We start from the raw sequence: 24,039 nt of genomic DNA on the forward strand, positions 1-24,039 counted from the left end.
TATTTGAATGATAAAAAGGGCAGATTAAGATAATATTTAAAAGTGTTTATATTAATATATGTTTAAAAACATACTGCCATGTAAAACAATTCCATTTTTAAGGAGCACTAAACTTCACTGTAGACAGAAATTGTGGATGCTTAAAGCAGTGAAGGCCTGACTCCAGATTTAGTAGATATTGTAGCAATTCACTACACTCATCTTAAACATGTCTGATTTAGAGTTAAAATGAGAAAGACCTGAATTTCAGTCAGTTCAGTCCCAAATTACAGTTTTTTAAACTCTCCTTTGTGAAATGAGACACTGCCTGTTAAGTTTTACACAGTTTGATTGTCCAGTTATTTAAAAAAAAAAAAGCTATTGCAAAAAAAGATTAATTCTTAACAGCTTTGTGCAACAGGGACAAGATTAAAATACATTCTGCAACGTTTAAAGTAGTAGGTGTTTGAGAGTAAAGAGATTTATACTGAATCACATATATTTCAATGAAAAATCTATTACAAAGCATTCAGAAGTAAATTAAATTAAATGCACATTAGCACAAACAGCTCCCTAAGTAAGTGTCATCCATTTAGCAACACATCTACTAGACTGTTGCTACCCATGGTTATTATTAAGAGATACAGAAGCAGTCATATCTCCAAGAAAAGTCAGTGATAAAACTCCTGGGTACTTCATTAACACCAGACTCCGGTTCTTGGTAACTAGTAGACCACTCTGGTTATAAAGAGTTTAAAGGTTATAAGTTTCAGTTTCCCATTTCTGGAACAGAAGACAAAAAGTTCTGAACAAGACAGAACACGGGTTGATGGTTTTAAACTAAATGAGGGGAGATTCAGCCTAGAGATGAAAAAGAAATTTTTTTACACTGAGGGTGGTGAATCCCCAGCCCAGGTTGCCCAGAGAGGTAGTGGATGCCCCATTTCTGGAGACATCCCAGGCCAGGTTGGAAGGGGCTCTGAGCAACTTGATCTGGTTGCAGATGTCCCTGCTTATGACAGGGGGGTTGGACTAGATGACCTTTGAAGGTCCCTTCCAACACAAACTATTCTATGAACCCAGGAAATTGATTCTCTCCCTGCAAGTCTAATGTGTCAATTAATGCTGTTTTAAGGCTTTTCATTTGTCTAGTTGACTTCATCTTAAGGAAACTAAAATACAATATGGTTTGAGTTCTGCAAACAGTGAAAATAAAGCAGTCAGGACTTTTCCAGAAATTGAGCTAGCCCATGGTACCAAATATCTGTATTTGAATATACAAGATTAACGAAAGAAGATGACAGGAAAAAATGTATCCCTTAATACCCAGAAAAATCCAGATTCCCCCCAGGTTAGCTTCACTGTGTTAAAATACGGGAATAAAAGGAGAAAAGCATCTCAGATAGTAATAATAATTTAAAAAATGCATACATTTCTACTTGATCCTTTGCTGTAGGAGATAAATCAGTCTCAGGAGACAAAGAGCCTTCTAACTTTTTGTGAATCTTCTCCTCTGTTTTGGAAGAAAATTCGAAATGCTTAATAGAAAAATTCAGAAAGCCAGTGTACTTTATAACAGTATTTAACAAAAAGCACCAGGATGTATACCTGTAATAGTAATACATTTCCATAAAACACTGTAAATAGCAGAACAATTTATAGTCTGGTTATTATACAAAGAAATTACAAGTTATCACCCAAGATTCAAATTTTCCACAGTTGTCTTGTTAAGCCCTGCGAATGTCACGAAACGTGACTGGCCAGCAGCTGCGCGCAACTTCACACTTAGCAATTCCTCCACTAGGAGGCTTCCTGTTAAATTTTTACTTACTTCACACTCAAATTCTCATCTCCTTGCATTGCTACATATAAGAAAATATTTAAAGCAAAATCAACTATTTAACTAAATATTTTGAGGAACAGTTGCCCACTGAAAGGAAGTAACCCTGCAGTAGCTGCTGTGCTTTGTGTGGAGGTAAAGGCAAATTTCCTGCATGAGAGGTGACTCTAAGGATTCCTAATTCTTTATATTAAAATCTGTAAAATATAGAAAAAAAATGCAGTGAGATACACATTCATTTTACTTTTTGTCATAATAAATAGCATCACCTTGGCTCAGTAAGGAAGTGTCAAAGCACATCACTATGAAACATTAAGAGACAACTAGAATTACTGTTTAAAAAACAGAAGAAGGGAACGGAAACAAACATGTTTTGAGCATGTAAATATTTATCCCGTATTTATTGCTATTTATATCACATAATAAGCACATTAATTTTACTGCTATTGTCAAAGGCTGCTGCTATGTGCCTGAACAAACATTTATGTGTGAATGAACTTTCATGGGAGACATCACAATTTTATATTATGCTCCCTGCCCTAAACTTGACAACATAACATCCCAATTTTCATTCCCCTAAAGCCTGGAAATTCTAAGCACAGCACTCTATGATGGCTACCTGGATGCTTCTCACAGGAGTAGTTGTTAATAACATGTAACAGTTTTGAGGCCCATCTACACTTTGCAAATATCAGTACACAAAAGGAACAGAATATACACTTTATTTTTATTTATTTTGGTGGGGGAGGGGGATGCTGAATATGGAATATTCACTAAAAAGGCAGACACAGCTAGATCTGAACAGCTACAGCTTTCCATGAGGGAAACTCCATTTGTGAATGGCTATTTCTTAGGTAAACAACGCATACTAGTACAGAATTGCTTCAGCTATTTGAACAAAATTATTCAAATGTATTTTAAAATTGCATGGCGTGTATTAAAAGCTACTGAATTAACAGCCTGCTCCCCCAACCCTACATCTCAGAATGTTACACAGCTCAAATATACAATATATGGCCTGAGAGTTTAAAGATGGTTTCCTCACCTTGCTTACTCTGAAGGTCTTTCAGTCTGGAGCAAAGCTCCTCCACTAGCGTTTCAATCCCAGAGCTCTGCACGACAAAAACAAAGAGGGGGCGGGGAGGAAAGAAAAAGCAAAAATCAATACTGTAAACATATCTTGTCAGAGATGTATTTTTTTTTGTATGGTAACTACGGGTTAAAAAGCAGCAAAAAATATTACTAGGTATAAATCCATTCCTATAAATACGTTAATTAAAGGTCAAAATGATTCCATGAAACATGTAGATACATTCATTCAAGCAGAGGTTTCAAACTACGAGTCACATTGTTGCATTATTGTATATTCAAGATTTTGCAAATTCTACAAAAACTGTCACATTTACTGCAGTATATCACTTAGAATTTAGCCAAGAGCCTCATGAGAAAAGTTCAAGAATCAAGTGATCACTAAGATGCATTTTAAAAAGCTAAGCTGGACCCTTCTGGTTGCACAGTTTATGCCTCTGGTAACAGGAGGAGAACAGAATGGAGTCATATACACAGGGGTGGCACGGAGGGAGAGGAAAAGCTTCCACCGCATCTTCATGCAAAACTTATCCCATAGTTTTGCCAGTTTACAGTGCCCAGATTTTTGTTTTCTAAATATTGTACTGTTTGCTCAGGAGAGCAGAGGGGAAAATAAACAGCTTATTCATCTATAAGTCTTTATTTTCCTTCTTTATTCTTCCACATAAACTTTCCATACACTGAAGCTTCCTTTCAAATCCCATTTCAGTGTTATTCTCACATGCTTCTGCTTTTACCATCTGCCTAGACCTGCAAGCAATTCCAGATAAAGCAACAGCAGCAGAACAGCAAATTATTGAAAAATAAACATACAGATAAAGTGGTACAATATACGACCAGCCGTTCCATAGAAGAAAATCCTGTGCTGTTCTAATGGAATAGAAGTTGAATTCCAGTCAGCAAAATACTACATACCAACCTACAGCCTGAAATGACCGTTCCTGTTGGAAGGAAAACTAGGTGAGGTGAGTACTGTATAGATATTTGTGTTCTTAGTATTTCGATGCTCAGGGATCACGTTTGGAGATAAGACTTGGCAATTTCCATAACTACAAACACAAGGCAGCGATCCCAAACAAGTGAAGGTACACGAAGTCCCTGCACATTACCATACAGCTGGGACCGGTGACGGGGGAGAACTGCGCGGCTTCTTGTATCCTGCTTTCCTCAATGTCGACCCCAACACCTTGATCCCATCATACTTGGAGATTCTGAGACTTGTATAAACCTCCCAAAAAATTGTCTCACCGGAATTTGACACGATCTTTTGTGCATATAGTAACGGAATATGCATTCTCTTCAAAGACAACGTGGATCAAGTATCAAGTTACAGAAATGCATAAAAGAGGAGTTTGATTTGCTGTGTGACCATGGTGGTATAAAGATTTAATTTTTCCAAGATCTAAGCATTTCTCCTGTCTCTTCACTACTGAATAAAAATTGCAGAAAAACGTGAATATGTGTGTTGCTAAAGCACAAGAAAATGTTATGGAAAAGGGAATACTAATTTATACAGCGAAACCAGCTTGTTTAACTCTGTCACAAACATACACTTGAAAAATCATGTACTAAAGCAATGACTTATATGCTAACTTTTAAATTTTAATTACCTGCAGTCAAGTGAGAAAGCAATTTTCTACTCCTATCTGCAATGCTGCACTGACGTGCTAAATATAAACCTTTATGCACATACTTAACGGAGGATGACTTAGCAATATTAAACTTCAGAAGACATCTTCTCTATCAGTAAATTTAGCAACAGAAAGTAAATTGTTTGGAAAGAACCGAGCATCAAAGTAATATAGACAAAGATATGTAGTTGTAACAATTGTCACTTTATGCTTATACGGCTCCTGACTCCCCCCTCCTCCTCCCGAAAGGGCAGCAGAGGAGGAGCTGGCCTTGTTTTTGCCTCGCTCTCCCAACTGTCTGATCCAACCAACACCTGTAGCAAACGCTCAATATAGATCCACTTCCTTAACTTAATTATATCATGATGTAAAAAAATAAAAATCACCCCCCAAACCAGGAACAATATGCTCACCATTACACTGAAGAAGTGAAAACTTTTGGAATCAAACGCTTCATTTCCTCCCGTACCATGAAACTAATACTCGAGTCAGCTGACGGGCTGCACGCTGGCTGGCCCGGCTCGCTGATCGCCCTGGCACTAGCTTAAGAAAAATGAAAAACAAATAAAGGGGGTGCGGGGGCACCGTTCAGAATGCCAAGTCTCCAGGGACCACTTGCTCAACCTCTTACTGCAGTATATAAAAACAAGCTGCAGACTTAACGCCTCGACGAGATTCAGTTACTGTGGTTTTTCATTTTTTAAGTTAATGTGTTGTAGTCGCAGCAACCCCATTGCCAGAAAGTAAGATATTCCAGGCACTGGCTTGGTTCACTAGGACACAAACAGTTAACAAAATGAGGTGATCTGCCTGAACCTCTTTGCTTATGTTCAAATTTAAAGACAGTATCCAAATAGTACAAATACTGGAGTACCTTAAATACATTTTTCCACATGGAAGTGCCTAACTATGATTGCTTTTGTAATTCCAACACAAAAGGCTTAGATCTCATGATTATCTGTAAGGCCATTTAAACTACTGACCCAGATTTCTACTAACCCTTTTCTCTTGTTCAAACTACAAAGGGCAGCACATCATTGTTTTAATTTATATTCTTTATTTTGCATCACAAAACCTCCTCTACACCAACCACATTTCATTCTGTTCTACTGTTTCCAACATATTTCTGTTTCCTTCTCCTGCTTTAACTTACAACCAGTTCCATCAAAAGTTGTTCTTTTTGGCTTTTCATCAGCTGGCTGAAGCAAGGGAAGGATTACATAAAGGATAGGTGTTATGTTACTGGCACAGGAGTGATGGTGCTAACAGATAAATTAAGCTCCTGAACTCACCCAGCATGAACAGGAACAGTCAATCTGACTGCTGGAGTTACAGGGCTCTAACAGCCGGTGTCTGGCTTACTGACCAACACAACTCCATTCAGAGCCAAATTAATGTAGTTTTGCATAACGAGGAATGAGAGCAACTAAAAAAAAATTCAAAAACTAGCAAACGTCATGCACATTTATATACATAAATATATATGTATTTTTTTTTTTTACACATATATATATATGTAGTGTAAAATCTTAAATAAAATATCTTTAACATGCTCTTCTTTGGAACCAGAGCACTCAGAGATGACAAGTGGCAACTCATTAGCTTAAAGCAATGCAATTGCTTTTGTAGGTATGTTCACGCCCCTGTATAGCTGCAGAAAATGTTCTCAGAATATACTAAATCTATAAATTTAACTACTTCTGAAATATTTTTATAAATTTAAAATAATCAGTTTAATTAATCGTAAACCATGGAAACAAAACAATGTTACATACACCAAATTCAAATCCACTAAAAGCCATTGCGTGTGTTAACAGGGGCCACTGACTTGCATGTTCTGAGAGTCCTCAGTGAGCAGCTGTGGAACATCAACTCCTCTCAGATTTTTGACCAACCACTTTAATTCTCATTGACATTCACTTCTGCTAGTACATTACTTCTCAACATTGGAAACCAGCACTGTGCAGTCACCATTCAGGAGATTTGACAAGTTTTTCCTGAATTTGGTCACAAATGTTCATGCAGCATTATTATCTCACGTACTTATTCTATGGAACTCAGGACATCATTAGTCAGCACAATTTTTCATTTTCAGAGTTTTTACCCCTTCCTATCACCCAGCAATGATGTCTGGTTATGGCTCTTGTATTCCATCCAAGAACTGCCATGCAAATGTGTGCTTTGTTCCGCAGATCTGCACATATGCAATAGTCAAAAATTCTGGACAAAAAAAAAGGAAACAAAGTTGTGATAGCCAGTATTTAAGAATGAGCTTTCCACATCTGACATACCAAAAATATATATACATAAACTGAAAAATTCCATCTGATTATACAGCTCAAAGGGAAGGGCTGTTTTTTGGTGTTTTGTTTTGAGGGGTTTGGTTTTTTTTTTTTTTCTTTTTTCTTCTAGCCAATAGCTTCCTCCAGAAGCTTTGAACTGTGTACTGTAAATATTTACTAAATATGGCTTGTTACTTCAGGCCTGTAAGGTATGAGGAAAGTCCCTTGTTCCTCTTTTCAGCATTTTGAGAAGACGCAAGCATTACACTTCATTTTACTTCAACAATTAAAATAACAACTCGTTTGTTTTTTGGGTTTTGAGAGCTTTTTAGGTTACGCTTTTAAAACAAATCCTCATTTCACTTTCCCAGATGCACAGAATTGTTTTGATTGGAAAGAACCTCCAGAGATCATCTAGTCCAGACCCCAGCTGAAGCAGGATCAGCTAGAGCAAAATACAGACGCTCTTTTCACAGAATATGAGTTCAAACAATCAAGAACTTAAAATAAATCAATATATTCATAGTTTCAACTCATTCTTTTAACAGGTCACAGGACTCTCCGACAGAGATGGCAATCTGACTGCAGTGTACCAGGCCTGTTTTCTTGGCCCAGAGCCTGTCACCAAGAGCAGGATCAGGTAGCTGTTCTATATGAATCAGCTGTTAAACCACATTAACTGAATAAGGCACAAAATGTAATTCATTGCAACCACACGTCTATTTCTATACTTTGTAGGATGATGAGAGCTAGATAAAAGTCTAGGTTTTCATTTTCTAACATTGTGATAGAGTATAACTCATCTGATCACAACTACTCGCAGAAGAGGTGCTCAAGAGGGACTAAAAAAATAAATCCCTAACCCTGAGATGACCACATAATGCATAAATAAATAAATCAATGAAAACAGCAGCCTCCTTGGGATGTTCAATCAAGGTCAAGTTCAAAGGAATAAAACAAGGTTCCAGTTCGCATTATGGGGTTTTCCTCCAGCATAATAAGGTGGATGACACTACAAAACATTTAAGAGTATGTAATTGTACAATACCTTTTTGACCCTTCAGTACAGAGAACACAATTAAATCTTTCTCTTTTGAGTTGAATACATAATAATTTACAACAAAGGCATTGGACCAGTCAAAAAAACAAATTCTATCTACTAACTTCTCCTTCGGGGTTCACAAATTCTTGAGCCAAGTAATCTTCAAGAGATGTGTGACCTCAGAATATCGATATCCAAGCAGACAAATGGACATAATTTCAAAAAAATTCCAAACAATAGGAGAGCACTAGCTTTCCCATAAGGAGTTAAAATACTTTCTTGCAACTCTCTTAGTCCTGTGTTCTGTGCTAAAGCAGCATTAGGAAAGGTAAATCACTTATCTAGGATAAGGCTCAGATTTCAGAGCTGTTCTTCACTGCTTCACACCACACATTCTCAAAGAGAGAGAGAACAGCACATTATTTACTAATTCTAGACAAAAAAGGTCAACTACTAGCTCAAATTAACTTAAAACAAACACCTGTCCCTAAATGTAGGTTACTAGAGTAGCTAATCTGATTTCTGTTATTAAAAACTTAATTCTTGTAGCTCCCATAGCAGGCTACACTGAGTAAAAAGTTATCCATCAAAGAAAGGATAATTTCTCTCTAGAAATTATTCTTCTTTATTATTCATCGCTTATAAACAAACACCCTGACTTCAAAGCCAGAAAAGACTTTACTATCCTTGTAAGCAAGGCTGCTGCAAGATTCCACTTAATCACAGTACTTCAGCTTGCGGATGATGAAATGTTCGTATCTGTATTACCGACAAAACAGCAGAAACTTTTCAAAACGTGTTCCAACCAATTATGCAAAATTTATGTTCTGCATCAAGTGAAATGCAGAAAGGATGCTTGAAATTTCCTCAGTAGGTAGGCTGACATGTTCACTGAAATCTGCTGGTGTCTATGATAAGAATTCATAACGGATTCCCAATTCAAATTTTTGATGAAAATGATTGTACTACATTAAGGAAAATTATAATCAAATAACATTGTTCCGTGATGAAACATAAAGCATTATTTAGGAGACCTATGTAACCACCTTCTCTGGCATTTTCATGGCCATAGTTGTTTATCTGAAAAACTGGGCCGCCTTCTTCCTCCAAGACGCGTACATGCAAACTGACTTTCTGACCCAGACTCACCAGACAAGCTGCTGGCAAGAGACCTGCCGGGCCCTTATTTCACACACAGGGTGAAATAACTTTCAGTCATACCGAACACCGACTTTCAGCCTCCAAGACAAAATGATCTATACTATAAGGGATATTTAAATACGAGAAATACAAGATAGACATTAATTTATTTTTGCTGGCTTGATGTAAACTGAGAAACAAATGCCCCAAAAAATGTCAGGAAGCAACTTCTGTGTAGACTACGGTCTCAAGAAGAACTTCTCCAGTTTGATATACACTTCTTCTATAGCAAGAAGACTCATATAAAAATTGGAAAAAAAGAAAACTTCTGTCAACTTCCATTAAAGTGACTATTATGCTCAGGGTAGCAGCTTCAGTGACCTGACAAAACAGATACATGGCACTATGAATATCTACTTAAATGCCAAAGTCATAAGGAAAAATGAATGGATTTATTCTAATTATTTTATTCTATGATAGTTACCTTGGCAAGACAAATTCACTTCAGCTTTCTATATGGTATCTGAAGTTATAAAACATAGGCTAATACAGTTTGCCAAATTCAATACCACATAGCTTACTTAGTATATGAATAGAGAAAGAAGGAAAACCTTTGAAGCCAATGGATTGGATAATACAGAGCCAATACAAATTCTCTTAAACCACTACAAATTAAATTATCATAGAAAAAACATGACTGGTTGGAAATAATAAAACCTGATGGTGCCTTCTCACAGAGGTAGACAAGTGCCAGCAGTCCTGGCTTGATTTTACTTTTCAAAACATACATCTTGTCTAAAAGTCTTCTTAGCTCCTGAAAAATTTTAAAATCGTTTCCTAAATAATGCTGTGTGTTGTAGGAACAGCTAGTATACCCCTTTGAAGAAGGTCAATTGGGTGCAGCCTAGAAGAAAGAATATTCACTGGTTTTGTGAACCATTTGGGCATTTCCTCGAGAAAAAAAATCTGAACAATCATCATTGAACACACAGAAATGCTCATAACTGAGCTAGTCAGGATATACACTTCAAGAAGCATTACGGTTGTTTTGGAACCTTAATTTCATGTTTTTGCTTTAATAAATTCAGACTTTTCAACAGAACTTCAGCACTTCATCTTTCTGATTTAAGACAGCTTTTACAAAACTTGCTTCGTTCTTGTACTGTCCTTTACCTTCACATTAGCTGTGTTCGTCCTAGCACTCGCTTACCCTCCTAACAGGGCTTTTCACTAACATTTTTCACGTATTTTTACAAGTCAAAAGAATATTGGGCACTTTCTTTCCAAATCTTTTGTTCCTGTCGCTTCCAGTTAAATGAAGAATCATAACTAATTGATTAATCTGGCCTAATTAGGAGTTTATTTCTTCAAGTAAGGTTTATGTGCAGAGCTGTAGTAGCTGCATGGAAAGATTGACAGTTCTGTACTTAAGAGTAAGAAAGATGACAACTGCTAAGAAAACTTCAACAGAATCTTAGTTTAGACACATCTCATATTTGTGCTGAAAGTAAGGTACATTTGAGATTAAGATTACCGTTTCAGTAGGGCCACACTGGTTCCTCTAAGCGCTCACATTTGATATCAGAAGGGTCACATTTCCCCCTCGTAATTCAAAGTAAGCAAAGCCAGTGCTCCAGATAACAGCATGCCCACACACAACTACATTTCAAAGAAATTACTGTCATGAAGTTTCACCAATTATGTTTCCATGCTACCTCCAAGCAGTAACTTCTTGGAACAGCAGGATGGAAGGCACTGTTTGCTTCTGTCAAATATATTACAGCAGTGCTCTTTCAAAATTCATTATGGAGTCTATTAACCAACACTAATTCTAACTTTAACATGTTGTACGCTGTTTCATATGGCAGTCAGCAGATTTTGAGAGCCTGGTTAGCTCAGGAAGGGACCTTAGGACGTGCCTTGAGAGGTCAGCAGCATTAGTCACGGGCACGATGTCACTGTATGTGCTGTGGAACAGCTTACGTGAAGCGCCCACCTATAGGCAGAGAATTTTGGAAAAAGTCTGGGAGATGTGTTTTCATCAGTGCATAATGTAAGAGATTATACATACAAAGGAGTCTCCTTTGCTTATTCTTAAAATGCCCTCGTACAGTTCAGCAGAATAGAGACACCAACTGCTTTAACTGAAACACTAGCACCATCTTGGGGTAGAATTGCACAGGTAGTACTGCAAGTGTTCCATGAGTGAACTATATATATTGTATAGGAAATGCAACAACACAGCTGAAAACCTGCTTACTCTATCGAGCAATGCAACTTTTAGCTGAAAACTAGTCAGTTAAAAGGTACCTAAGCATGCATTAAGTAGTAGGCAGGCAACATGAGTAGTTTCAATACTACTATGAAATACACCTACTGAAAAGTCTCACACTTATCAGGCTCAACAAGTAACCTCTAATTCCAGCCTTGCTCAATCAGCGTCCACCTTGCAAAAATACAACACAGGCGAATTTCTGAACTCTTACCTTTTTACTAAACTCCTGAGTCTCAAAGATATTGCTGTCATGTTACTGACAAGTTACATTATTCAAATCCAAAGTAATTTACAGACTTTCAAAATTAAGAGGCTTTAAAAAAGAAAAAAAAAATATCTCAGAAATGATACACGAACAAACTGACCTTCTCAATTTTAGATGTACCAGACAGGAATTAGAAAACAAGAAAAACTAACGGAAAAAAAGCCATTTAATGCTGACAGAAACAGCTGTTTTTACTTAAAATCTGAGGCAGTCATTTCAGGATAAAATTTCTTATTTTCCTCAAAGGACTTTACGTAAGTACTCCCCAGACATAAACAGTTTTGGTTTTTTTAATCAACATTTCATTAGAAAGGATACTCCTACTTTGTGAGTTAATTGCACAGCAATGTTTTAAAATTTCTTCTACAATTCAGTGGGATAAGAATTAAGATAAAATCTCTACTCAGGGTCAATATTAACAAGCTCTGTAAAATGTGAACAATTCTTCAGCAGGTCTTTGAACTGCTATTTATAGTCCATTCAAGTATTTTGGAAAAAATAAACTTCAGACCAGCAGTAAGAATAGAAATGGATTGCTACACTGAAGTACTTGTCTTCAAAGTTCTTCTCGCCATCATTCTGTTTTCTGGCAAGCTGCACCATATTTACATTTTCTGACTGCATTGAGAGCATCTGCAGCCAAAGACTCAGCGAATATAAACAATGTGAGACACCAAAATGCTTGTCACACAAAAAATATTGTCCTCAGAACATACACACATCAACAATTTTCATTCTTATCTGGCAAAATCAGCCCTCCTGTCACAAAAATACTTAGTGCACAACATGCTTTGCCACTGCAAGACACAGTGATGCAGAGCAGCCAAAAGAATGAATCTTCTCTGACGCGTCATACTCCATAACCTAGGAAATCTTTTAGAAATAAACACCAAACTGTAGGCTTTTTGAAGGCAAATATTTGTTTTCTGCACCATAAAACTATAATTAGAATCTTGGATTTTTGTCTCAGAATAGTGTTTTACAGGATTACTCTTTTTAATAAGAGACAAAAAGCTTAATTCAAACAAAACTAAGCTACCAGATAAAGTACTCCCTAAGAATCAATATTATGTAAATGAAAACCCACACGAGGTAAGACTTCAGAGTAATAATTTCAACTATTAAATGAAAGACTGACAAAAGCAGTGTTTACTGTTATCAAATCAATTTTCATCTAATCTATTTCATTACTTCCTCTCCCCATCAAGTATCTTTTTGAAGTGATCACCCAATCTTAGGGCCTTTGATTACTGACAGGGGGAGGAGACAGACTGTCTGCAATTTCTCAATACATTACTGGTTTAAGTAATTCAATATAAACACCAAGATTATGGTACCTGGATCTCTTTCATTTCCTGTAACAGTCAGAAAAGTTATTAACCCCCAATACCTTTTCGTCCTCTGCACATTTTCCCCCCTAAAATAGATCAGGCTGCAGAATTCTGAAATTTTAACTTGTCTCCTTGTTTTGTTGGTTTTTCTATTGGTTTTGTGTGTGTGCATACACGTGTGTATATATACTCTTTCTACATACACACACAGGGTAAACATTCTGTTTCACCTAAGTATATTTAAATAAAATTGTGTTTAAGTCTAAATACACTAAGACTTCTTTTGATTACTCCCAATAATAGAGCTACCTCAACCCCGCTTGCTTTGTTCCAATGCTGAGGTTGAAGGAAGAGGTGAGGCTGGAAGAGCAAGTGTTCCATATCCATGTGAGAATACTGGTATTTCTGTATCCACCTGCTCTGAAAAAGGAGCACAGGACACCAAAACTGCAAGCAAGCTCTGGAACTGCCCACACGAACTATTGCAAGAAAAAACTGTGAGAACAAAGCTCCTAGTTGACAGATTTATGAAGATCCTAATGAACACATCTACCTATTCGACACAAAAAGTCTCTACAAGTAAAAATTTTCAGATTATTAAAAAAAAAAAACCACATTCAAGTGGCATTTGAAAAGGAAGTATTTATTTGTATCTCAACAACTCTTACTAACACTCCTCACTCACACACCACTAATCATCAATTTTGGCTACAGTTAAGAGTATTTTTTTGTAGAGATGAAATCATCAACATTGCATGAAGCAGCTTGAAAGCCTCAACAGAAATAGTATTTTAACATTATGCTTCACAGTCCAAAAACTACTGATCCGTAAACGTAAGCACAGAAACCAGCCAACCCGGGAAATGTTTGAAAAGCAGTAAGAAAAGCTACTTTACAATTTACTTTAAAGTATCACTAGCATCAAAGCAGGATCACCTTTTCTCCCAACTCCAGGGTAAAACAACCAAACACATAAATAAATGAATAAATTTGCAATTCTCTCTTATGCAATACATGTGTTAAACTACCTACAGAACAGCTTTAAGTAAAAACTCTTTCTGTAAGTTTAAATGTTCCACTCTGTGTTTGAAAATACATAACAAAAATTATTACCTACAGTTTTATTAAAGACAACAAATGTGCAAGCTTAATTGTCTGAACATGCAACGGAAGTTAAAATAGCCCCAAAAGAGCACAAGTCTACAGGCTGTAGATTATAGGTTAATGTTCAACAATAAAAACCTGACAAGGGGGCAGGAGTCAAAGGAGGAAGCTACTTGTCCAGCCTGTCAGAGATCACACGTCTTTTTATTCTTTCAACACTCTAGCTGAAGGGTTTCTTCCCTTCTTCTGCTTTAGATTATATGAATTTTCAAGTGGAGGCAGATCAGGGATTATTAATAATTTTACTCTTTTTTTTAACTGGATTTAGCTCTAAGTGATGCCTCCTTGATTTTCAGTTGTGTGAAGATGCATCAAGAGAATGATTTCTAAAGCTAAAAAATCAATCATTAGTATTACTGTGGTTTATGCATGAGACTACTACTTTTTGTTGTTCATAAAATGAGTATACAAAGATAGTAATTTCCTCAAGAAGGACATTACTTCTTACAATTATTTCTTCATATTTTCTTCATATCTAAATTAACTTTTACAGTAGTCAGAGTACTGACCTCAGTATTCTGTAACTAGGAGAGCAGAGCAAATGACCAACAAAATTATATTTTGCATCACTTTGTTAGGATAAGTAATGGGAAAATGGGAGCTCAGAAATCTCCCTATTAGTCAATTAGCACCTTAGCAACTGAACAAACACTCAAGTAGCTTCACAGTCAGCCAGTGTAGGGTGGCAATGCTGCAGCAGGTGGTGGTGGTGGCAACAAGCACACAAATCAGCCCCACTTCCTTCGTTATTGGTGGCCAAATCCCTTCCTCGCTCTGGCTGGCACTAGTGCCTCTGCTACAAATCTGACCAGGAAACCTCTCTGTGTTAACATTTCCTTCACCTCCGCCAGGTTCATCTCACAAACTGATTCACTTTCCCAATCCAGTTTTCCACACAACCACACGAATGTTTGCGCAAGCACAAACTGTGGCTAGGAAGACATATGGAGCAATAACACAACCAGACTGCACAGGCGGGGTAGAGTTTCTTCTTACACTCGTGACAGATCAGTCTCTCTGTAGTTCTGTAACCTAAAAGACAGACTTCCATTTCTGCAGTCTGAGTAATCTCTTTGGAAAACTTTCATTGACCTGTGCTACAGATTATTTTTTCTTTTTAAGTATTTCCTTGGATGGCCTCTCCCTTTCTCCACTTTTCTTTTGAGCTACATGGTATCTGCTGCCTCTGGCACTTTCCCTTCAGCCTGCTGCCTTCACCACTCCTCACCTTCTCCACTCAATGCACTTCCAACTCCACTTCCACTCAATGATGTAATGTGCAAAGTGAACATTGGCTACTAGTACACATCACGTTTTATTTAGCAATTCTGGATTGCACATACAACATGCACAAAGCAAGATGGCTTTCCGCCCAAACATTCCATACCTTGCTGCTCATACACAACGCAAAGTAAATTTTAAGAAATATGTTTATGCAAAGCTTTGTGGTAATTTCAACACAAAGTGGTGCATTGCAACTGTCCCTGACAAGAACAGGTAAGGGGTTACAGAAAGGAAAGCATGACACTACTCAGTACATTTCTTTTGTGAAATCCTGCTGCCATACACAGATTTCATAATTTCCTAAAGAAAAATAAAGAACTCTCAGAGAACACTTGTGGAACTTGCATTTTAAGAAGCCATCAAATTAAATTATAAGCCTCACAAGCTAAATCTATCTAACATAAAGAAGGGCATAAAGTCTTAAGAATCTATCAAACAGTCCAAACTTACTTCATCAGAAGCAGAGCGAAGACACTGGACAGCAGCCTGTTTTTTCATTTCCTCTAGTGTTAGATCAGAGCACTTTTTCTTACTCTTTCCCCATTTCTTGTAAGCTCCCTTTTCCCAGCCCAGGAAGATGTCATTCTCCTAAAATCAAAATAAAGAAATTACATTACTTAAAATACCTTAATATCTCCATAGTATAGCAGAACAGACAGCATGACAAATAACACACCGTTCAAAATAAAAAAAACCTCATCCTATCTACTAAAAACTACTTTTTGTCAAATTAAAGATCAATGTGATTACAGAAAACTTGCACTTACTATTCAGAAAAGGACATATATTTTTCACGGGACACAGAGGCTACTCACGGCAAATTTATGATTAAAGGTATTACTGTAATTTACATAAAATATGTCAGAGTTTCACTGATCTCTGAATTAATGATGAGAACCAAGTAAATCAGAGCTAGGATCAAACTAGAGAGAAAGCTAAGCAAGCAAAAAGAAGAAAATGCAATGTTAAACTCCAAAGCCTTCCACTCAGTCTGACAATGAGCATCATTACCATTAGAGACAGCAGTGCCTATTTTAAAAAGAATCTGAACTAATTTAAAAAGAAAATTAGACACTGGGGGATGGGGGCGCTGGGTTCCCATACACGTAAGAACATTTAATTAAGAAAAATAAAATCAAAGAAGAACGCTATTGTATTATGTATAATAATCTAAAGATACATAGTATCTGTTTTATATGGCTTTTCAGAACTTACAAAATTTTTTATCCAACTTGCTCATTCTTTGCTATCTGTTCACATGTATACACTATTTCCTGTCTTCATCTCAAAGAAATCTTTTGGCTACCAGGAAAATAATCTTTAACATCTTTTAATGTACACTAATCTAAACCAGTTTTTCAAGATACCCCTTTTAGCCTTTTCAACAGATCTGTTACTGCTTCTAATGAAGCCCAGGCTGAGGCCTACCCTCCTTTAAAACAACTCCTGATTCCTCATGGCTTCAAAATGAAGTAAAAACAAGTAGTCAGAGAAAGAAGTTGTCTCTGCAATCAAAGATGGAAAAAAAGCAGGTGGAGATGGACCAATCAACCTTCAGAAGCAGTCACTGAAATGGCTTCTGTTCATGATTTCACATGACCGAGTCCTTCAGAAAAGAGTAGAGAAATCTCTTTAATTTATTTCTTAAAGTCTCATTTGATTACCAAAACTGATGAAATGGATTTAGTTCCAGAAGAACAAAAAGCTATCAGTCACTCTGTTTATCCTTACATGTGTCCAAGATGCCAGTGGTCCATTTAAAACAAGACATTTGAACATGGTACTGTTCTGCTATTGGAAAGACTAACAGAAAGGAAGAATAGACAAAAAACATTATCAGAAAAAAGGATGAATGGACAGTGCACATCTACACTCAGTTTTTAAAAAAATCTGTAAGTATTTTCTAAAATTGTAGTTTATATATTTCTTTATACACAACGAGGCTGTAGAGCACTCTAACTCTTCCCAATATCCATGTGAAAGTTTACAAACTGATGAGACGCACCTATGGCCCACCAGCTTCCAAAGCCCGTCCTGCTCACCCACATGGCACAATTACAAATGAAGAAATCCAGACCCACTTGCAATACGTTACTCAAAATGAAAATCTAGGTACACCAGCAAATGCGCACCAAGTTAATCTCATGTATTCTGCTCTTAGGTGGAAAGTTGACTCAGACAACATCTATAATATAAAATAACATTACCAAGATGCTATATATTACGGTACTTTGTTTTATCTCTGCCAACAAAGCTTTGCTTTGCACTGGTACATTGAAGCTAATCTCTGCAAGAGGAGCTTCACTGGCCTTATATGCTGGCAGTCTGGCAGCAGAGCAGTGAGAACCTTCACAGTTAGAGAAATGTATAAAGCATTTCATCAGAACCACACCAAATCAATTGGAAGGAAGGAACAAAAAAAACAGAAACACAAAACCAAAAACACCCCACCCCATCAAAAAACACACCTCACTAGAACAGCCAAGAAAAAAGAAAATGTCATATACTCTAGCAAGTGAATTTGTAGAACTTGATGTGACACACAAACCAAGTGGAATTCTGCTTTTATGAGGACTAAACTAATAATAATAACAAAAAAGTCAATCCAGTGATTTTAAATGGTTTAAATTAATCTCTTGCTTTCTGTCACACTTTTATTTCCTTTGTCTCCAGTGGTCAGGAGCTTGTTAATAGGTTTACTTCGTAGACTGTAAAACATTAATTCCATGACAAACATGAAAGCAAGAGGTTCAACAAAACATCCAGTACGCACAAAGGTAAGTAAACTAGTTACTTCACACAGAAAGAACCACTAGAGACTTCTGTTCTCTTCAGCTACTAGATGCCTTTGTTTATCTTTGTTACGTAACAGAACTGGAGATTGTATGATAACGCTCATTTTAATGCAAGAGCTCTATGATAACTTTGAATTTTCACAATTCTGTTCTGTGGTCACTTAATATTTCATAAAAGCAATGTCATCCTAAACATACTGATTTTAAAAGCATGCATACACATGGAAAAAAAAAGAATCCTGTAAGCCAAATTTCATATTTAAAACAAACTACCACTACTTAATTTTTAAGAGATGACCACCCAATATTACATAAATATCAATAGGAAGCCTAGGCCATCTGGATATTGGAAAAATTTGAGTTTGAATACCTAAACCGCTATTTAAACATCTACTCTTCAGAGTCAAACTGTACCTACCTACTATGTAAATAGATAATTTCATATTAGAAATTAACTGTAAGAACACTGAAAATGCAAAGTTTCATGACAAGAAAAACTTAAGAACCAAAAATGTGGTTAAAAAATGTTGGTGAGGTATCTGTATTCTTTATGCTAATGCTGCCTCAAGAAATCCAGTATTTGGAGTGCTTAATTCAATCCTGAATTAATGTATCGGTGTAAAGTTTTAAAAGAGATTTCTAAGTTGTTTCTTCTGCTTAACTATGCAAAACTAGCAATTCCACCACTTCTCTCCACACTACCAAGAAACTGGAGAAGCAAAAGAAAAGCAAGCTTGGTACCGATTTGCTAGAAATAGAGAAATATCTACTATCAGTAAGGGAACAAATATGGCACCTTGTGATAAGACCAAAAATTGTTTTGAAGCTCACAGTCTAAATAAATAGAAAATTAGTGTTAAAACCTACTTCAAGAATCTTCCAGGAACTACCCGTTTCATAAAAGTTGGAGTCAAGTTCACTGATGCAGAAACACTCGATGACTCAAGGTCCCAGTTTCGACCCAGGTAAGCAAACAGGCTCCAATTTCGCCTTATCCGCAGAACACACAGGAAAGTAATCAGACTTAATACCCGATAAAAAAACTCCCCAAATAGGAAATCAAATCAACAGAAAAACGTTTTAATTTTTTGTTTGTTTGTTTTCCCTTAGATTAAGTTCAGGGAAACTAATTCTCTATGATTCTACCCGTGTAAATGCACTACAGACTGAATTAGTTACACACTTAAATGATGAACAAACATATATCAAGTTTTCAGATAATGTATTAAACAGCCTTAATTATCTATGCGATCAACATTTCTATTAAAAATTATACACAAGAGACTTTAGGGCAAGAATTTCTGTTCTCTCAAAGAAAATAATAAAAAAATGAATTAAAAAATTCTGAATCAAGAGAATTTTGAAAAACTCCTCTTTTTTGTGCATTTCAATTTCAGCATAAACCAGTTGCCATTCAAGCGTATTACCATCTTGACATCTCTTGCTCTCATATAAGTTGTTGCTGGTCAGCCAAAATGTGCTGCTTCAAAAAGCAAGTTCTAGTAACAAGTTCAAAAAAAAAATAACTATTCCATGTCATAATTTCTCAAATATAAAATAATCACCCACACAGAGTCTCTACCTTTAAGAATCCAACTCAAGGAATACCATCACAATAAGTAACCCAAGCATCCAGACACTATAATCTAAAGTGAAAAAGAATTCCCAAAAATTAAGGTATGCAAGTAGAGTCCTGCAAGAATCAGTAACAAACATGAATCATTTTTCGTTCTTATAATTCTCAGTCAACAGATTAAGAGATATCTCCAAGGAAGGGAATAAAATTTACCCACAGGGTTTTTTTTAAAAGAGAATAAACATTTGCCAAAGACTCAGTACAGCGGTTGATCAGTATTTTTGCCATTAACAGCTTGGAGCTGTATGTCTACAGACTGTCTGGCCAGTTCCTGCACAGCGTAGAATATAAAGGTTAAGTTTCGTCTGCTTGTTCCAAACTGGGGCATTAGTCTGCAGACTCCTCTACCAAGCTGTATGAGAAACCTTTCTTACAAAACTTCTTTGAAGATGCTCAAATGCCATTAAAAGAGATCATAAAATTACAGGACAGGCCAAAGGGGAAAGCAGAATGAATGTTCATATAGACAGAGTGAACAGTGAATGAATATGCTGTCATTTCTTAGAAAGAAGCTCAAAACCAGAAAGACAGATCACCGAAGCCAACCATGGTCACAGATTGCAGAATACACCAAAAAACCCAAAATGTCTTGTAGAACTATGGAATTTGCAGACCTTTGCCTACGAGGCAGAATAGTCTCAACTCAAGACAGCAGCATTCTCCAAAGGCATTCACATTCTCCCCACAAACACACCCCAAATAATCCCTGAATACCAACACACACTCCAGAAAATTTCCCTGCTGAAGTCTATCATCAGTTACCTTACGTCAGTGTCAGCTAGCTAGGTCTTCAGTGAATAAAAGAAAACAAAGACTGTATAATCTGACATAAGGAAAACCCAGGTAGTCCAGCAGTCCTGGTCTCTTCCGGCAAGAGCAGTTTACAGCATTGATGTTTAATTAAATGCAATGTTCACATCGACAGGTATGAACCACTGTGCACTACAAAAAAGTTTTCACAAAAAGTTATTCAAAGAACTCAAAAAATCAACTCTTCAGATATTTCGATCAGTAGGAAATGGAAAAAAAATAGCTGTAAGTTTAGCCAAAATGGGAATAGGTCTTCACTACCTCTAGGAGGATCTCACAATGGAGAACTGGAGAAAACTGCAACAGATCATTTCTGTTTCACCTTTAAGATTATACAGAAGCAGATTGTGTAAATACCTTTAATGATCTCCCCTGAAAACATACTTCCCCTAAACATTGCATCTCATTATAATTAATGAGAAAGGTCTATAAAGGGCCAGGATCAGCTCAGACATTCCTCACGGGCTGCCTCAGACTGAGACAAAGATAATGAGATAATACATATGCAAGTCAATTCAGAAGCAAGCACAAGAACAGTGGCACAAGCTCAGTTCATACTCTCCAAAAGACACTCAACAAGAGGTTCTGCAGTCAACCACCAGATAAATACACTTTCAGAGAGCAGCACAAGTCTCCTCCATGTCAAAAACTATGCTACCATGAATGGAGAAGACTGAAAAATGTTATTTAATGTTAGATGATTACTCCACATCCAGGTATTAGCAGAAGAAGAAAAAATAATCTTAGACTTTTTGTGAAAAGCCAGAGAACCATCTGGCTACTACAGCCACGTCCTTCCCAGTTGCTGTAACTGGGACATGACAATCCCAGGCAACTGGACTGCAACAGAAGAGCTGACTATATATCAGACCACATCAAGCACTGCTACAACGTCCAGGTCCTCCAGGCATTCGGGACTGATAATTCCACTATCTGCAGGCAGAGAAGAGCTCTACCTATCAAAACCAATCCATCTGAGTATAGAATTCTGTAATCCAAGTTTCTGTCAATTATAAACTCTTGTTTATAACCCTACCAACTTGAAAGGGCAGTCTATGTGTTGCTCACTAATTAGAAGTTACTCTAGGCTGAAACCAAGCAGAAGAAATTTGATCACACCCACTCCCAAGAGCGGGAGAACATGCAAATGCTGCATCTGTTGAAATCCTATGTTGAGCAGGCTGCCTTCAGAGTTTTTTTCCATTAAAGTAAAAGCAGAAAAGAAGAAAATTTAGTAAGACCATAGCTACAGCGACATCATTTTATTTGTATGTCTTACCTACATGGCAGAAAAGAAAGACAAGAACTCAACAGAAACTGCTACTACAGGCTCCAGAGACCTGAAAGGGACATGTTGTGACTGGAGAAGCTATTTCACATTCTTTACGGTAGACCTCTTGGCCTTTGGGGAAAAAGTGTGGTAAGTATCACAGACCACTGTCATTATCTGATTTCAGAGAATATAGGCAGAGCACACCTATTCTTGGAGACATGTGCTGAATGTACCATCATGCAATGATCTACCGTGCCAAGAACACTAAGCAGGTATCTCAGCTACTCCCGGAATCTGAAACAACACAATTGTATCAGCACAGAGATGGCTGCAAATAAATCCTGAGTGTTAGGACAGCTAACCAACTTGGCACTTGACCTTATATCTCTGCTTTGCATTATGTGAGCCTTTGTGAGAATTCGTTAGTAGTCATAACAATAAAAAAGTGATTCTGCTATTCTTTTTGTGTAGCTGTGAGAGACACATGATAACTAAGCACTAGATGCTACTTAGAAAATCACAAGAGATAATGTAGAACTGTTTTAAAGGACAGCTTTGATTACTCAGAGCAGAAGCTACTGATAACATGTAACTATATTACACAGAGGTGTCTATTTCAACAGGATAGCACAGGAGATAGGCACCACAGACACTGTAAGCTTGATGTCTTGAAATGGATGTTTCACCTATTGGAACAGACATGTTTGCAAAGGAATCAGCATTTCAACGTGATCACTCACACCAGTAGAAAAGGCAGAAGAGAGTATGAAAGAAAAATTCCTCAGATAACCAGAGTCCTTGAGAACAAATATTTTTCTTTTTCACTAACAGATCAGCTGAAGCTGAGCACTCTGAAAACTGTACAGCTTGCACAAATAAAATTACCCCGAAAGCCTAGAACTGAACTCCAAACACTGCCACTGCAATTCTTGTCCCCAAAACAGAATAAAGAATACAAAGGCATAGCCCATGATACCCCAGATTTACCCCATACCTGACAGTCATCAAGACAGAAATACAGAACAGAGCAGTTCTCATAATTAACAAGTTAAATGCTAACTAAAAATTAACAAAGGGGGAAAAGGCAGGAAAAGGGGAAATTCCCACAACTTGAATTTTATGTACTTAGTTTGGATAATGACTAAAAAACTAATGTCAGAAAATTTTAAAAAAAGGTTCCTACCAGAATGTTGCGTAGCTTAATAGAATAACCAGTACCACAAATACAAACTAAACTGAAAATGTTTTGCATTCAAGAAATTTACTTCTACATGTTGCTGGTGAACTTTGAAACTTAACAATACTGGTGTGCAGCAGTCACGCAGCATTACCCTGCTATAACAGAACTATACTCTGCATAGTGTAATGTTTTAAAAAAACACAGGGTTTACATGACTCACAGTAATTTCTCTGGGATGATAAAAAAGCAGTTGCAAAACGCATCCTCTTCCCTCTAAAATATACATGTGAAAAATGAAATATCCGTTACCAGAATATAAATCAGACATCAGGTCCCTCTACTGGGTTACCACGGGATGGCAGGGAGAACAGGTGACAAGTGCTCAGCTGGATCTTGGAACCCAGCAGGTGCACAGAGTGCTGTGAGCAGCAAGTGAAGTGTCCTGTGTCACCAGCACACGCTCGCCAAACGCAGAGGAGTTGGCAATGACATCCCCAGCCCAGCTCAGAGTAACAGGCCAGAAGCATTTACAGAGATACAACCACAGAGTAAAGACCTAAAAATCATCGTATGCAGGCTAAGATCTCTTTTCTACTGCTCTGTTCTTCTCTTAATACAAAAAAGAAAACCATATTTTGGACTTCGAATATGTATGCACTAATGATGAAGAAGCAAGAATAAAAACTATGATCGGACAGTCAGCAGAAGTGTAGCTACCATTCTGCAGCCTTTTTCTATCTGTCCATGTAAAAGATTACCTGAATGGAATGATTTCAAATCAGTCTACAAATAATTAGATTTCCAGAATTAAATCCTCTCTTTTACATGGTGAAAAAACAAAAAGAAAAAAACCTCATGCTGCTCACAGAAGAGCAGAGTTTCCAAAACAACAGCTACTTAATGTTGTGAGTTCGCAAAACATTATCTTTTAAAAAAAAAATTTTTTTTAGGATTTTTACTTTTGAGGGTCAGAAAAACAGTCAGTTTCCAAAAATGAGTTGAAAGGAGCAGATCAAAAGCAAC

General features: G+C 36.9%; 1 protein-coding gene across 2 annotated transcripts in view; it reads right to left on the reverse strand.

The window, feature by feature from the left end:
- KIAA0232 (KIAA0232 ortholog) overlaps positions 1 to 24,039 on the reverse strand; it is a 69,767-nt gene that overhangs the window by 19,807 nt on the left and 25,921 nt on the right. The window contains exons 1-4 of one of the 2 annotated variants that reach the window (XM_071808557.1): positions 17,054 to 17,116; positions 15,773 to 15,910; positions 2,865 to 2,931; positions 1,411 to 1,492 (exon numbers count right to left, since the gene is read on the reverse strand). In XM_071808557.1, coding sequence (XP_071664658.1) covers positions 1,411 to 1,492; positions 2,865 to 2,931; positions 15,773 to 15,910; positions 17,054 to 17,101 — 335 coding nt within the window. In that variant the 5' untranslated portion in view covers positions 17,102 to 17,116. Of the gene's footprint in view, positions 1 to 1,410; positions 1,493 to 2,864; positions 2,932 to 15,772; positions 15,911 to 17,053; positions 17,117 to 24,039 lie in introns of those variants that run through there. The other variant, XM_065836693.2, reaches the window with a different exon arrangement.

Source organism: Patagioenas fasciata, chromosome 4, assembly GCF_037038585.1.
Source record: "Patagioenas fasciata isolate bPatFas1 chromosome 4, bPatFas1.hap1, whole genome shotgun sequence".
Taxonomy (NCBI): domain Eukaryota; kingdom Metazoa; phylum Chordata; class Aves; order Columbiformes; family Columbidae; genus Patagioenas; species Patagioenas fasciata.